At 46.7% G+C, this 17,061-nt stretch overlaps 1 protein-coding gene across 2 annotated transcripts in view; it reads left to right on the forward strand.

Moving 5' to 3' along the window:
- Positions 1–1,593: 1,593 nt before the first annotated feature.
- Positions 1,594–17,061, forward strand: part of MALT1 (MALT1 paracaspase) — a 57,025-nt gene continuing 41,557 nt past the window's right edge. For both annotated transcript variants that reach the window (XM_007529028.3, XM_060173944.1), the window contains exons 1-2: positions 1,594–1,965; positions 9,279–9,445. In XM_007529028.3, coding sequence (XP_007529090.1) covers positions 1,739–1,965; positions 9,279–9,445 — 394 coding nt within the window. In that variant the 5' untranslated portion in view covers positions 1,594–1,738. The remainder of the gene's footprint in view (positions 1,966–9,278; positions 9,446–17,061) is intronic.

A 17,061-nucleotide genomic window follows, 5' to 3' on the forward strand; every position in this document is an offset into this window, starting at 1 on the left:
GTGAAGCAGGTCTACAGGTGTCTCTCTGTATCTCTCTTCTTGATTTCTGGCTGTTGCTATCCAATAAATGAATATAGTAAGACTATATTCATTATAGTCCTCATTAGAGTCTTACTCTAATGGATGCAGCAGAGAATGACGTGATTTATTCAAGGCCATGAAAACAGAGTCCAGAAGCTGGGCCCTCAGGTCATGCTCTTTGCCTTCACACGAAATTCTGAGTTCTAAATGTTCACGGGATGAAAAGGAGTGTTCTAGAAGGTACCGACTGGAGACTGTGCAGCAGCACACCTGTGTGGTGGAAAAGCTACTGGCACCAGAAACTGAGCAGAGAAGCCTGTGTCTCAGGGAAATCACCAGGCTGGTTACAGGTGATGGCTTGCATTTGTTCTCTCTAGTTTTCAATGGGCCAATGACTTTGATAGTGTTAATTTCAAGAGTGCAAGCACAAATGTGATCTGGGCTAACAGACTGTGTCTTCTAGATCTTCCCAGGGGAACGCATTCTATAAAGTTACTTGCTTTGATTATGGCAGTCTGCACTGAAGGAAGCCAGAAGATTCTTGCTAAAAAAAAAAAATGCAACTGTTGGGAGCAGGCAGCAGCACACCGGCTTGAAAGCACACACTACTAAGCTCAAGGTCCCGAGTTCAAGCCCCCCAGTTCCCACCTGCAAGTAGGAAGCCTCACAAGCAGGGCTGCAGGTGTTTGTCTTTCTCTCCCTTCTCTATTTCCCCTTCCCTCTCAACACTTATCTCTATCCAAAACAAATCAAAAATATTTTTAATGCAACTGTTTCCAGAAACGTGTTTGGTTTTAAATACTGCACAGTCCACTTATAACTATGAAAGTCTAGGTACAGGTTTGGGGACACTAGTATCAAGTGTCTGCATCTCTTCCCCCACTTGCCTTGGCGATGCCCAAACCTGCTAGCCTGGCAGGAGGAAGCCTGCAGCGGGGTTGCCCAGTGCTCGCTCCCACTTGGACTCCACACACTCCTCCCACGGTCTCGGGAAGCCCCGACGCCGCCGGCTTCCTCGTGGGAGTGGAGCTGCCGGGGCGTAGTTCCTCCACCGCTTCCTCGCCCCCAGCTGCCACCACCCACGCCTGCCCGCTCCGCCTGGCCCCCACTTTCCCGAACTTGAAGCACGCACTCTATTGAGGCAGGTAGCCAGGAGGCCAGGAGAAGCCAAGGGCAGCGCGCACGCGCTCTGTGGGCTAATCTTAGACCCGCCCCCTGGGCGCGGCCAGATCCCGCCCCCGGACACGCCCCTCGGTGGCTCGCCAAGTGTGATGGTAAGGCCCCGCCCCCTAGTCACGCCCCCATCTAGGGCCCGCCCCCTCGACTCAATGTTGCGCACGCCTAAACCACGCCCCCTACGGGGTCCACCCCCTGGCACAGTGTAGCGTGCCCTCTCTGGCGCTGCGCTGTAGAGCGCGTGCCACGCCCCCTTGAAGGCCCGCCCCTGGCGCTGTGTAGCACGACGAGGCCACGCCTCCCTCCTGCAGATCCCGCCCCCTTGACGCTTGTGAAGCGCGGGCCACGCCCCTGAGGGCCCGCCCCCCTTGAGGGCCCGCCCCCTCGACGCGGCTGTCTAGGCCGAGCGGCCCGGTTTTCCCCAGCAAACCTGTCTCGGCGGGGCGGAGAGCGAGCTTCCTCCTCCGAGCCTCCCGCCTAGTCCTTCCGCCCCGGGCGAGCGACGGGGCGAACAGAAGGGCCGCGGGTGCCCAGGCCCGCGATGCACTCGGCGGGAGCGGCCGTCGTGGGGTCGCTGTGGGGGGCGTCGCTGCAGGTCCCGCCGCCCCCGGCCGCGCCCTCGGGGCCGCCGCCGCCCGCCGCGACCCTCAACCGCCTCCCGGAGCCGCTGCTGCGGAGGCTCAGCCAGAGCTTGGACCGGGCGTCCGAGGGCCGGGGCTGGAGGCGGCTGGCCGAGGTGGCGGGGAGCCGGGGGCGCCTGCGGCTCAGGTGAGGCTCGGGCCGTGGGGTGCGGGGCTGGGGAGCATCGGGGCCGCTCCCAGGGGTGCAGAGGCCGCCGCGGGGGAGGGGGAGGAAGGAGCAAACATCTGGCTTCTCCCGGGAAAGTCCTCGCAGTGCAGATTCCAGGTCGGAGCCGGGGAGTGCCCACGCCTCCAGCCTCCCTGCCCCGGAGCGGCAGCGAGAAGTCGAGGGGGCCCGCGAGGGAGGGGGACCCTGAGAGCAGGAAGCCCGGTGTGATCGGGATCGTAAATGCAAACGAAGCAGGTCTGCGCGCACACCCGGACACCCGGGGCAGAAGTGCAGGTGCAGAGGTGGGGGACGGAGCGGGGCAGGAATTCTGGAAGGTGTTTGTGTAGGAGGGGATGGTGGCGAGGGCTGCAATGGAAGTGTCACCTTCCGTCTCCACTAAAGCAGCTTTAGCAAGTTGTGTTCAACATTTTTCACTTAACTGTATGCAGGCCGTGAGCATTAAGCTCTAAGTAAAACTTCCTCCTATTGCCAGGCTTGGGACTTGCTGTAGTAGCTGTTATTGAGCACTTGTTAGCACTATTTTAAGAATGGTTGGCGACCCCAGAAGAGTGCTTAGGTGGGTTATATGCACTGCAGACATGGGATGTGCACGATATTTACCATTTGCAGAAATTAAAACTGTGCCAGTTTTAAAAAGAGTAAGCTATCCCATGTTGAAAGAAACCACATGGTTTTGCAGGTGGGGGCAGAAAACAACCTTCTGAAAAAGACTAAGTGACATTGCTTTTTATTTTGCAAGTCTATTTTTTTAATCAGTGATTTAATATTGATTTACAAAACCATAAGATAACAGGAGTCTTAAGTCCACACAGTTCCCACCACCAGAGTTCTGTGTCCCCGTTCTCTCCATTGGAAACTGGAGTGGTTCTCCCACGGTTACAGATAATGGGTTGACTATTACTTCTATGAAAAAATATATATATATACATATATATATCAAGTCTCTTTAATATCATTGTTGAATTAGAGAAAGCTGATTTGTTTACATTTGTGCTACAGCATAGCAGACCAGCTACCACTAAAAGCTCCCAACATAAACGGAATGAATGAATGAATGAATGAATGAATGAAAAGACAGCATCTTAGTAATATTGTGGAAAAGTTGCTTTGACCTTGTGAGCCCTTTGAAAGAGTTTCAGGAACTGCACATAGGATCCTCTGTGTTAAACCACTGTTAGGATTTTGGCCTACCAGTGACACCCCCAACTGCCAGCGATTTTTCACTGTTACTACACTTTGTCTTAAATCTGGGTGTGTGCCCTGCTGAGTGAGCAGACCCAGGTTCAAGTCCTGCACCACATGGCAAGTGCCTTGGAACTGGGGGGACACTGTGGTGTCTCTCTCCCTCTCTCTGTCATTCTGTCTTTTCTTGTTCAGTAATTGTATACATCTCAGTGAACTCCTAGAGAACAAGGACCAACTCTTAGCATTCTTTCTGCCTAGAATCTCTCTTAGCTACTTTGTGTGCACTTTAAGTTGAAAGGGAGACATATTCATCTGAAACTGTATCAAGTGCCTGTTATTTGCTAGAAGCTCCAGAAGAAAGAAAGATGACAGATGTTTTGTTCCTGTTTGTAAGGACTTACCAAGTAGTGAACTTTTATTCTAGGGCATTCACGGATAACATGCTATATAGGTTTTTATCATAAATTGAGTACTTACTGTCCACCATTAATATAGTGTTTATGTACATTATTGACCTTAACTGCCACAGTGGCCCTGAGTTTCAGAGTTTGTAGGATACCTGCCCATTCTGAGGAGTAATGTGAGGATAAAATAAAGTGGGAAACTAGCCACACACACACAAAAAGCAGGTAAGTGGCATGGTTTTTGTCTCTGCTACGAAAAACCCCAAGTACTGTTTTCTAAGAAAAGAAAGGAAGGAAGAGAAACAATTCAAAACACTGTTATTCTAGGTCCGTAGGTCACCCACATTTCTAGACTTAATAATAATATAAAAGGTTGTCCACTTTGTGGGTAAGATCATGAGCACTGCGGTCCGGTCCTTGATGGAACTGTAGCTGAGGAAAACCCACTGCTCTCCTGAACAGCTAGCTAGCAAGGTCACTTACTTGTCCTGAACAAGTGGGAAGAAAATTAAATCCGGCACCATAAAAGCCTGACTGGTGGAATCTCAAAGTATCTCAAAGTCCTCAACTAATATCCCTTCCCTCTGTAGATGAGAATGAAATAGCTCCAGCCAGCACTGATCTAAACTGCATTATTGGAGGACCTGCTTTCTCCCCTTCTTCCTTTGTTTGTTTGTTTGTTTGTTTTTGTACCAGAGCACAGCTAAGCTTTAGTTTATGGTGGGGGGGGGGAGACAGGGGTTGAAGCTGAGACCTTGGGGCCTCACTCATGAAGAGTCTCTTTGCATAACCATTATGCTATCTCCCCCACCCAGGAGTTGCTTTCCATATAGGTTGTTTCATTTAAATTTGTGACTTTCAAGAACATTTCAGTGACTGTTAAGTGAGGACTCACTAAACTGGATTCTTGACACCAGGCACTCGTTTTTCCTCACCAGGCCTTCAAGTCAAGTCTTGTTAGAGGCTATTGCATGGCCGTAGCTTTAGTTAGGGTATTGGGGCCACTGCTTAGTGAGAGGTGACAGTTTAGGAAAGGCTTGCAATTGTGGAATCTTGGAATTCCAGGATAGGAAGTCTCACAGTGAGACTAATGGGATATCTCTGGTCACTATGAATTGTGAAATTGAGTTCAGAGTAGGGTGTTTGCAATGAAGACAGTAGAGGGGACCCTACAGCTTGGAGAATTGGGGGACATTAAGCTCCTGTGCTTATTGAGAATAGAATTAAACTGACATAATAGGTTAGCATAGAGGGGACTGGAGAATGGCAGTTGAGGGGACAAGGATAACTGGTGAGGTTTACTTTTACTAAGACCCATCCTGTTAAAGTCACCTCATGCTGTTGGCACAAGGGCATCTATGATAATAGTAAGTCCTAAAGATAATCTCTTCTGATGTCAAACCTCAGATTTGTCATATGTCTGGCCTAAGTGGGTTACAGTTCTCTTATATATTCCTTGCTCATTGAATTCACAACTAAAATCTCAAAAGATTGTTGTGCTTCTTTTTAAGTGTTTTCTTTTTCTTCTTTTTTGCCTCCAGGGTTATCTCTGGGGCTCAGTGCCTGTGCTATTAATCCATTGCTCCTGGAGGCCATTTTTCCCATTTTGCTGCTATTGTTGTTGGATAAGACAGAGATGAATCTGGAAGCCTCTTGTCACCTTCCTTGTGGCTCTAACCTCACATGATTTCTTGCTTTTCCTTGAACACACTAAGAGTTTGGTGTCTTCTGTGGACTCAGACCACCAGGGTCTCCTCGTCTGAAGCATGACTTCTCCTTTGCCTCCTCAAGAGTGGGCCGATGTCAGATGATTAATAAGTCATTGTTGAGGGGCTGGTGGTGGCACACCCAGTTGAGTGCTCATCTTATAATTCATAAGGATCTGGGTTCAAGTCCATAGTCCCCACCTACAGGGGGGGAAAGCTTCATGAGAAGTGAAGCAGTGCTGCAGGTGTCTCTCTGTCTTTATCTTTCTCTCCCCTATTCCCTCTTGATTTCTCTGTCTCTATCCAGTAAATAAAATGTCTTAAAATGATAGTAAGTAGCTGTTGAATGAATGAATTGAAATTCCAGGAAACGCAGCAACAGAGCCTAAACACAGTGTCATGGGCTTTATCCTGAAGGGCGTATACTATGTTCTATTTGATCATTGTTTTGAATGTAAAGAGAACGCCAAATCCGCTTTGTTTTTAAAAAAAAAAAGTCCATTGGTTTCACATCAAGAAACCTTTTTCAATTAAACCAGAAATTCCAAATCAGAGTGAGTAGAAACCACTTCAGAGTACAGTCTCACAGGAAAGTAACTAAAAAGGAAAGAGAGGAGCTGGGTCTCTGTAAGCTTCGCCTCCGCTGCAAGCTTGCGCCCAGCGAGGAAATGGGCATCTTGTCTGAGACTCCAAAGTCCCAGGTTCTATCCCCCACACCACCATAAGCCAGAGCTGAGCAGCACTCTAGACTTTCTAGACTCTTCTCTATATTTCTCTCATTAGTAAATATATTAAAATCTAGTTAGGTAGAGAAGACACACTAATGAAAGCAAAGCTCACAGTTTTAAGGCAGAATTATATCAGGAAAGACTCTACAGGAGGTCTGTAAACTGACCTGTGAGCCCAGTCCATGCTGTTCCCTGTTTCTGTGCAGTCCATGAACCAAAAAATGGTTTTTTGGTTAGATGTTTGTTTGTTTAGATTTTATTTATTGCATATGAGACAGAGGGAGTTTCATGTAAGACAGAGACAGAAAGAGAGGAGAACCAGAGCATCACTTTGGTATAAGCAGCATCTTGTATCCATTTAGGAGCCTCAGGCATATAAGTCTGATGCTCTGTCCATTGAACTCCTTCCCCAACCACAAGAATGGCTTGACTTTTAAAAAAAAAAAAATTTTTTTTTCCTTTATTGAGGGATTAATGTGTTACACTTGACAGTAAATACAATAGTTTGTACATGTATAGTGTTTCTCAGTTTGCCACACAACAATACAACCCCCACTAGGTCCTCTGTCATCCTGTTCCAGGACCTGAACTCTCCCCCCCACCCACCCCAGAGTCTTTTACTTTGGTGCAATACACCAACTCCAGTTCAGGTTCTACTTGTGTTTTCTTTTCTGATCTTGTTTTTCAACTTCTGCCTGTGAGTAAGATCATCCCATATTCATCCTTTTGTTTCTGATTTATTTCACTTAACATGATTTCTTCAAGCTCCATCCAAGATGGCCTGAAAATGGTGAAATCACCTTTTTAATAGCTGAGTAGTATTCCAATATATATATATATATATATATATATATATATATATATATATATATATATCACAACTTGCTTAGCCACTCATCTGTTGTTGGACACCTAGGTTGCTTCCAGGTTTTGTCTATTACAAATTGTGCTGCTAAGAACATATATGTATACAAATCTTTTTAGATGGGTGTGTTGGGTCCCTTAGAATATATCCCCAGGAGAGGAATTTCAGGATCATAGGGTAGGTCCATTTCTAGCCTTCTGAGAGTTCTCCAGACTGTTCTCCACAGAGGTTGGACCAGTTGACATCCTCACCAGCAGTACAGAGGGTTCTTTTGTCCTCACAACCTCTCCAGCATTTGCTGCTGCTACCTTTTCTGATGTATGGCATTCTCGCTGGAGTGAAGTGGTATCTCACTGCTATCTTTATTTGCATTTCTCTGACAATCAAAGACTTGGAGAATTTTTTCATGTATTTCTCAGCCTTTTGGATCTCTTCTGTGGTGAATATTCTGTCCATGTCCTCTCCCCATTTAAGAATGACTTTTCTATTAAGCCTATATTGCTACACAACCATTCCCAGTGGCATCTTCCTTCCTTCCTTCCTTTCCTCCTTCTCTTCTTCCTTTCTTTCTCTGTCTTCCCTTTTTTTATTTTTTAAATATTTTATTTATTTAGGCACCAAGTGGTGATGCACCTAGTTAAGCACACACATTACAGTGTGCAAGGACCTGGGTTTGGACCTGGGTCCCCACCTGCAGGGGGAAGCGTCTCAAGTGGTGGAAATGGGCTGCAGGTGTCTGTCTATCTCGTTCTCTTTCTGTCTCTCCCTCCTTTATCAATTTTTGCCTGTCTTTATCTAGTAAATAAAATAAATAATAAGTTAAAAGGAGCAAAATTTTAGAAAAGGTTTTATTTATTTATTAGTGAGAAAGATAGGAGGAGATTAAGAAAGAACTAGACATCACTGTGGTACATGTGCTTCTGGGACTCGAACTCAGGACCTTAGGCTTGAAAATCCAGTGCCTTATCTACTGTGCCTCCTCCTGGACCACTGTCTTTACTTTTTTAATAGAGATGGAAAGAGAGACAGAGAGCAGAAGAGACACCTACAACACTCTTCTACCATTCAAGAAGCACCTCCCAGCAGGTGGGGACCAGAGACTTGAACTCAACTTGAACTCATGCATGCTAATATGTGCACTCTACCAGGGACATCACCACCTGGCCTCAGTGACTTTTGTATCTTATAAAATGGTAAAGCAAAAAGCCAATCAAGAATCTGTCTAGAGATTTTATGACCTGTAAACCTTTGGTCATTGTAGCCAAAGTCTGCCAGCCTGAGGCAGGCAAACTAAACACTGTTAGAAAACTGTCTCAGTGGAATGGCCTGGGTTGGCCTGGGAAGGCTTCACAGGAAAGTTGGAGTTCAAATCGGAAGGGAAGCAAGAGGTGTGTGTGAAGGTAGACGAGGTAGGAGTTTGTTAGTTACTCATGGACTTGATCTGAAGGCTTGGGCTGTTGGTGGCTATGTCTCATTGGAAAGGTTTTCATTCTGTTGTGATTATTCAGATTTGTGTTTCCTTCTCACAAGTGTTTTATACTCATATTTTCTCTTCCTATAAAATGACATATGACCTTCCACAGTCAATGATTTTTCTTTAGAAGGTTTTTATTTATTTTGGATAGAGACAAAAGAGAAATTGAGAGGGAAGGGGAGATAAAGGGAGAAAAGAGAGCCATCTGCAGTAGTGCTTCACCTCTTGTGAAGCTTCTCCCCTACAGGTGGGGACTAGGGACTTGAACCTGGGTCCTTGTACATTGTAATATGTGTACTGTACAAGATGTACCACTGCCTGGTACTCTTCCTATTCCCAACCTACTTTTTAAAGAAAGAGAACCAGAACATCACTATGGCACATGATGCTGGGGATTGAGATCTTGTGGTGGGAGACCCAAATTAAAGATGAATTTCTTTGACAAGATCAAGGCCGAATTTCCCTTACATACACCCTGTCTGGGGATTTCTCTGACACTTCATCATTTCATAGTCACAGAAGCTAAGTTGAGAAAAGAAATAAAAGGTGGTCCCGGAGGTGGCACAGTAGATAAAGCACTGGACTCTCAAGCGTGAGGTCCTGAGTTCAATCCCCAGCAGCACATGTACCAGGGCGATGTCTGGTTCTTTCTCTCTCCTATCTTTCTCATGAATAAATAAATAAATTCTTTAAAAAAAAAAAAAAAGCAAAGGAAAGGAAAGAAATAAAAGGAATCCCTTACAGTGGCAGAAGGAAGAAGAAGAGCAATGCCAGTAGTATCAAGATTTTTTTCACCACTCAAGAATCTGCAATGTATTCCTTCCAGCACTGAACAGTGTTGCCAGATGTACAACCACTTGTATCCTGTTGAAGAAATGTATTAACTTCTGTCAAACCTGTTGTTTCCAGTTGTCTGGACCTGGAGCAGTGTTCTCTGAAGGTCTTGGAGCCTGAAGGTAGCCCGAGCCTGTGTTTGCTGAAGCTGATGGGTGAAAAGGGGTGCACGGTCATGGAGCTGAGCGACTTCCTGCACGCCATGGAGTACACAGAGGTGCTTCAGTTGCTCAGCCGTCCAGGTAGGTTTTCCCTTCTGGGGTGTCCTCCGGGCCTTGGTGCAGACAGACTTGGAGGGACTGAGCTCATCTTGACTAGATGAATGGTATTGACTCTATTTGGAAAAGGAACATGTTTGTAGCCTCATTTGCCCCCAGATTAAGACTAAAGAACACATTTTAAAAAAGAAAAGAAAAAAAAAAAAACACAATACAGTGCAGGGGCTGAGCAGTGGCACATTTGCACACTTGGTTAAGCACACATAGTACTATGCTCAAGGACTCAGGTTCGAATCCCTGACCCCCACCTGTGGTGGGGACACTTCATAAACAGTAAAGCAGTTCTCTGGGTATCTGTCTTTCTCGCTCCCCCTCCTGTCTCAATTTCCATCTGTCCTATTGAATAAAATAGAAAAAAGGGAGGAAAGACTAGGGAGACAGCATAATGGTTATGCAGAAAGAACTTCATGTCTGAGGCTCTGAGGTCCCAGGTTCAATCCCCAGCACCGCAATAAGCCAGAGCTGAGCACTGCTCTGGTTCTTCTCTCTTTAAAAATAAATAAATAAAAATACGGTGCATTAGTAAGCAGTAACTGGATGTGGATTCAGACAGATAACTATAGAAGGCATCGAGGAGAACTTGAATGTGACCTAACCAGAAGGTGCTCTGCAATTATGTTCTATTATGTGGTGTTGGCGTCATTCTGTAGAAGAATGTCTTTATTCTAGGGAGATGTGTGCTAATGTGTTGAAGGCCAAGATTTCTTTAATACTGAAGTAGTGTAAGTTATACAGAAACACACCTGTGTTTATTTGTGTGCACGCATATGTACAAGGGAGATAGAAACAAGTATGGCAGATACTCGGTTTGTGATGATTTTGGTACTTGAACAGACTCAACCACGGGATTATTCTTCTGAACACACCAACATTAAGCAAGATTTCTCACCTCCAAGGGCAGATAGGAGGAATAAGGAAACGGACCCTCCACCTGTAGAGTGGATGGGTCCGCCACTCAGCAGGTAGGACCCTGCCATCAAGTCACCTGATGGCAACAGCACTGCAGACATCCTCACAGGAGGCTGGAGAGCTAGGCACCTGTGGTGTCTGTGACAGACACAAGAAGCCCCTACTCAGATGGGCCTAGAAAGGGAAGCTAGCTGAAGCAGGTTGAGCCTCAGGAGAGGCAGGGATCAGGTCTGTTTCTGAGGAGAGGGTTCCCCTTTGCTCTTCCCTCCTCATCCTTCACTTCATTTGGAGAGAGGCTTCACAGAGTGGCAGGAGTCTGCAGGCTGCTGCTTATATTCACCTTTGTCGTCCCAGCAAGAATTCCAAGGTCACTCTGGCTCCCTAATTTTGCTCAAATGCCCGCACCTACACCGGATACTGTCTGCAGAGGTGGAACACGCTGACCCATCTGAGTCAGAGCTGAGCGGGAAGTTGGGTGGATCTCGCCTTCCAGAAACCACATGGATCACCAGTGGGAACTGGGATCCACTGAGAGGAGAGTAACAAGTGCTGGGAGTTAACTCCGGGTCTACTGCAGATTGAAAGGAGCCCAGACTATGAGTCAAAGAACTCCAGGCTCCCGGGTACAACCTAGTATCCACAAGGCCTCCTATAGAAAGTGAACTAGGTGTTCTCTAAACACCTCTGCTGTCTCGAATGCTTGATGTGATGTGTATTTCTCAGTTTCTCTTCCATTCTAGAGGTGGGTGGGACTAGCTAATGCTGCTTGTTGTCCGTCCCCAATCAGGAAGCCTGTCAAGGTGAAGCTTACTCACTTCCACCTCCCAGAACCTCAGGTAATATCCAGAAGCTGTGTTGGTTGAAATCCCCCCCCCCCCCCCCCCAGGGAACTCGGCTACTCAGCCCTCATATGTTATAGCCTGCTAGACCTCTGAGAAATAAAGAAACTTCTCTGTGAAGTAAACACGACTCACATCTCAATATTTCTTGCAGTAATTGCTGTGACTGGCCTGTTGGGTCTGTGGCATGAAGGGAAGTGTAGTCTGCCCTGCAGAGTCGTAGGAATGAGTGAGATAATGTGTGTTCAGTGGCATCTAAACAATGTCAGGGGCCTCTCCTCTCATCATGGGGTGTGATCACACATGGCAAGGATTTCTTTCCTATTTATTTATTTATTTATTATCAGAGCACTGTTCAGCTCTGGCTTATGATGGTGCTGGGGATTGAACCTGGAGCCTGTGATGCCTCAGGCATAAAAGGCTTTTTGCGTCACCATTACGCTATCTCCCCAGCCCAGGATTACTGATTTTATTTATTTATTTATTTATTTATTTATTTATTTATTTTTGGTGGGGTTTTTTTTTGCCTCCAGGATTATTGCTGGGCTTAGTACTCCTGGTGGCAATAAAAAAGTAATATGAACAACAACAAAAAGAAACCATTCAGTTACTCTATTTTATATTTTCACTGAGACAAGAAGATTCTGCTGCCTGGCGTTTATTCCTTTGCCCATTCTTGTGGGAATTATGGGGTTAATGAGCGAATGGGCTGAAACTGTTTTCACCCTCAGTCTGTGTGGCCTTATCGACCTTTTGTCTTTGATTAAAGGATGGAGAACGCTGATCTCAGAGCTGCCAGTATTGACGTGAGTGTCCTTGGCAGCAGCAGATACCTTTAGGTTGGCAGCTCAAGTTGTCGGTCACTTGTTTCTTTTGTTCTGAGAGGAAGCCCTGGATGTGCACATTGTGGGCGCTGGGAGTTGAGCATGATTTGAAGCCTTTGCTGAGGCAGGAGCGCCCTAACTTGGCTCCGGTAAGCAGAGGCAAGGCCATGAAGGGGTATAGAGAGAGAATCAGCATCTTACATGCAGGTTGGGTTCCTTGTATTCTAAGGTTCTTCCCAGCTCTGTCTTTGTGACATTGTCATTGGACAAGAGGGGCTTCACCCCCAGTCCCTGACTGTTGGGGCGAGTCGTATGACTCTCCTTCAGTGTCGGCCTCTCCATTTGTCCCACTCCTCTTTTATTTCCTGTCACTTTTTTCTCAAATCCCTCGGCATATGCTCATTGTGATGTTGCTGATACCAGCCTCACTTACTACGTTTTTTTAGAGGCAGAGAGAGAAAGTGAAAGAGACCACAGCACTGAAGCTTCTGTCACTGCTGTAGAGGCCAGGCTCAGACTTGGGTCACATACATGGCAAAACAGCATGAAACTCAAGTGAGCTGGCTGACTGGCTGGCCCTTAACCCTTTTAAAAGAGATTTTATTAATTATGAGACACATAGAGAGGACGAGAGCATCACTTGTCATATGTGACTCTGGGGAGCTGAGTTGGGACCTTAGGCTTGCAAGTCTACCCACTGAGCTACTGGCCTAATCATCTCATTTATTACTCTTACTGTCTCTGAAACAAGATTATTGAGTATTCTTTAGTTCCTAAAATAAATTTACATAAGATTTTATCTCCGTAGGGGCCAGGTGGTGGTGTACCTGGCTAAGTGCACAAGGATCCAGGTTCAAGCCCCTCGTCCCTACCTGCAGGGGGAGAGCGTCACAAGTGGTATGAAGGACTGTAGGTGTCTCTCTGTCTTGCTTCCCCCTTCGCTCTTAATTTCTAGCTGTCTCTATCCAGTAAATAAAGATACTAATTTTTTTTACATTTTTTAAATCTTTATTTATTTGTTGGATAGAGACAGTCAGAAACTGAGAGAGAATGGAGTGATAGAGAGGGATAGAGACAGAGAGACAGCTGCAACACTGCCCCACCACTTGTGAAGCTTTCCCCCTGCAGCTGGGGACCAGGGGCTCGAACCTGGGTCCTTGCGCACTGTAACATGTATGCTCAACCAGGTGTGCCACCACCTGGTCCAGATAATAAAAAAAAATTATCTTCATAATTCTGTGACGAGATTTCACCAGCAGGGAGTCGGGCGATAGCTTTCTTCAGCCAAACCCAGTTGGCTACTGACAAAGGTAGGATTAGAACCCTGGCGTACTGGCTCCTGACCTGAACTCAGTGTCATTTTTGAAGCACTTGGCAATTCTGAGGAACTTAGCTATGGATCATGACCTGCATTGCCTGTTTAACCTGTAGACTCAGTTTCTTCTTGCCACATTTGAGAGTGCTCTAATGCAGTGTCTCACTTGTGAGGCTCTTTCCTTACCTGTTTGTTAACATGGTACCAGGGAAGGAACTGAGGGCCTTGCATGTGGGCGGCATCACTGTGGGTCTGCCTCAGCCGGGTTTTTTCATTCTGTGTACCTTAGAGAGACTGGGGCGGGGTGTAGGGGGGAGAGAAACCAGAGCTCCTTCCTCCATCCGTGGTGTTCCCTTGGTGCTGTCCACAATGCTCTGGTGTAGTGCCAGAAGTTGAACCCAAGGGCTCGCGAATGAGTGAGGTGCTACCCACTGAGCTATCTCTAAACACCCCCTTTCTCTTGTACTCTCTCTTCTTTGCTGCTTTTCTTCCTTTTTTTTTTCTTTCTTAACCTGAGCACTGCTCAGCTCTGGCTTATGATGGTTCTGATAAATGAACCTGGAATTTTGGAGCCTCAGGTATGAAAGTCTTTTGCAGAACCACTTTATCTCCCCAGCCTTCCCTCTTCTCCCTCCTCCCCCCCCCCTTCCTATTCTTCCTCCAGAAATCTCTAAAAGGAAAATACCAAGGCAGGAAAAGAGGCAAAGATGCTGTGGCTAGGAACAGGAATATGGGAGAAAGGGAATCAGTGAGGCCTGAAAGAATGTGCTTACCACCAGGATATTTAGCGCCTGGCAGTGAGGATGAGTAAGGGATTCAGCTGCAGTTGATGAAATATAAACTGACCTGAGTGGGGGATTCACAGGGGCATGCATTGGTTCTGTACTGGGGGAGGACTGTGGGAAGAAGAGGAATGGTGTTTATTCTGGGTGGGGGAGACGTACATTGGGTTTACACAACAGGCTTTCATGCCTGAAGCTTGGAGGTTCCTTATTCAATCCCTGGCACCACCATGAGCCAGAACTGAGCAGAGCTGACATTGAAGAGAGAGAGGGAAAAGAAATGGAGAGAGGGAGAGAAAGAGAAAGTGTACATTCTGGAATATTGTGGGAGATTTTTCAGTGATGACTTAGAAATGTTTAGAATTTGGTGTATTGCATCAAAGTAAAAGACTGGGGTGGGTGTGGGGGAGAGTAAAGATCCAAAAAGGATGACAGAGGACCTAGTGGGACTTGTTTTGTGGAAAACTGAGAAATGTTATGCATGTACAAGCTATAGTATTTACTGTCGAATGTAAAACATTAATCCCCCAATAAAGAATTTAAAAAAATGTTTAGAATTCCCTTGAGGAGGGAAAGTTCCAGATGAAAGCTGCTGGAGAAAAGACGTTTGATGCACAGCCTCTGAAAGCATGTGCAGGGTATTATGTGCAGCTTACCTGCTCCTGGGAAAGCCTTTGCAAACAGCGTAAGTGGAGTGCATTGTGGGAGAGACGAGCTAAAGGGGGCCTCTGGTGACTCCTGTATAGGGAGGGATCCCCAGATCTATCCGGTTTCTAAGCCCAGAGGGGTGCTCAATTTGATCGCTCAGCACCTCATACACCTCAGGTGTGTGTTGGCAACAAGGTCCCCCTGGCCCATCAGACCTCTTACTGGAAGCAGAGCCACCTCTGACTCCTCTGCAGATGTTGTCTGAGAACAGGCGTGTTTGCCAGGAAGCTGCGCGTTCACCCTTTAGACAGGGCTTTCCTCCAAAGCCTGCTGCCCTGCACCCTCCTGGCCTGTGTTCAGCTCCTGCTGACAGGTGGGCGCTGTGGGGGTGAGGGTGGGGAAGGAGAGACAGACCCTAGCTCCCTGTGGCATTGCTGGTGGAAGGAAGCCAGCGGTTAAAGACTGGACCAGTGGGTGGCTATTTCTTTCCTTTCTTGCTCACGGGGGCGGTTTCCCAATCACCTGTTGCCTTTCTGCTCTCAGTCTTTGAAGCAACACCCCGTAAATAATGTGTGTTTACTCACTTATGCAGGACCAGACTGCTCAAACTGCTGTCACAAGACAGTGCAGAGCCCAAATTTGAACATGTGTTAAAAAGCAAGCTAGTAGGAGTCGGGTGATAGCGCAGCAAGTTAAGCGCAGGTGGCACCAAGCACAAGGACCGGCTTAAGGATCCCGGTTCAAACCCCCGGTTCCCCACCTGCAGGGGAGTCACTTCACAGGCAGTGAAGCAGGTCTGCAGGTGTCTGTCTTCCCCCTCTCTCTCTTCCCTTCCTCTCTCCATTTCTCTCTGTCCTATCCAACAACGATGACATCAATAACAGCAACAAATAACTACAACAATAGAACAACAAGGGCAACAAAAGGGAATAAATAAATAAATATTTTTTTAAAAAAAAAGCAAGCTAGTGGTGCCACGTGGTAGCACACCTGACTGAGCACACATTATAGTACACAAGGATGGGTTTGAGCCCCCAACCCCCACCTGCAGGGGGAAAACTTTGTGAGTGGTGAAGCAGGGCTGCAGGTGTCTCTCTGTTTCTCCCTCTCTCTGTCTTTCCATTTCTGGCTGTCTCTATCCAATAAATAAATAAAGATAATTTTAAAAAAAATTTTAAAAAGCAAGCTGGCCAGAGAGCTTACCTGGAAGTTTTGGTGCTGAGTTGTCTTTCTCTGTGTCTCTCCCTCCCTCTCTCTCTGCTGAAAAAATTGACCTTGAGTGATGAAGTCCTGATGACAAAATCAACAACATAAACAGGATTAACTTACTCAGAGCCGGGAAAGTTGTCAATTGAGTAGAGTGTACGCTTTGGATGTTTGAGGCTTGAGGTTTGAGTCTCAGCACCATATATGACAGAGTAATGCTCTGCTCTGTTCTTGATCTCTCCTCTCTCTCTCTCTCTCTCTCTCTCTCTCTCTCTCTCTCTCATTAAACAGTTTGTAATGATTTGCTCTCATCTTCCACATGAAGGAAGGATAATTTTTAGAGCACCCTGACCCATCTGAAGTCACTCCTCCCATTGTCTAATACCTCCCAGAAGAAAGCCTTTTATTTATTTATTTTTAAGAGTTGCTGAAGAATGAACAAAGGGCCACACACATACATAGTATTACCATGAATCTTCCCAAGTCCTTTTTTGTTGTTGTTTTTCTGTGCTAGACACTTAGTGAAGAGAAAGGGAGAGACACTGGAGCACTGTCCCACCAGCCATGCAGCTTCCGTGAGTACTGGCTCACACAAGGTACCAAAGATCAGACCCAAGGCCTCATGCATGGAAAAGTGAACACTCTACCCACTGAGCTATCTCTCAGCCCCGGGAAAGCCTTTGAACCAACCTCCATTGCTCTTGTCTCCGTGTAAGGGCAGAGCACAGCTGCCACGGCAGGCTCACCAGCTCAGTTCTCTTCCCGGCATACTAGCTTTATTGAGAGAGGCTCACTCCGCTGGAAGGTGTGGTCAGTGAGGGAGCTGCATGGAGACTCACAGAGCAGTGCTCACTCCAGGCGGCGGTGGGGGTGTTCATTAGCTCCATTGCCAGCACCAGTTCACAGCAAACAAGCGTGTCCAGTCAGCACATTGTGCACCCAGAAGAGACTCCGTGTGCATCTGTCTGTTAAACTTCAAGATTGGCAGAGGGAGAAAGGAACTACTGGGGCAGCCAGGGCTGAGAAGACCTAGCCATGTGTCCTGGTGCCACCATTC

Source organism: Erinaceus europaeus, chromosome 15, assembly GCF_950295315.1.
Source record: "Erinaceus europaeus chromosome 15, mEriEur2.1, whole genome shotgun sequence".
Lineage (NCBI taxonomy): Eukaryota > Metazoa > Chordata > Mammalia > Eulipotyphla > Erinaceidae > Erinaceus > Erinaceus europaeus.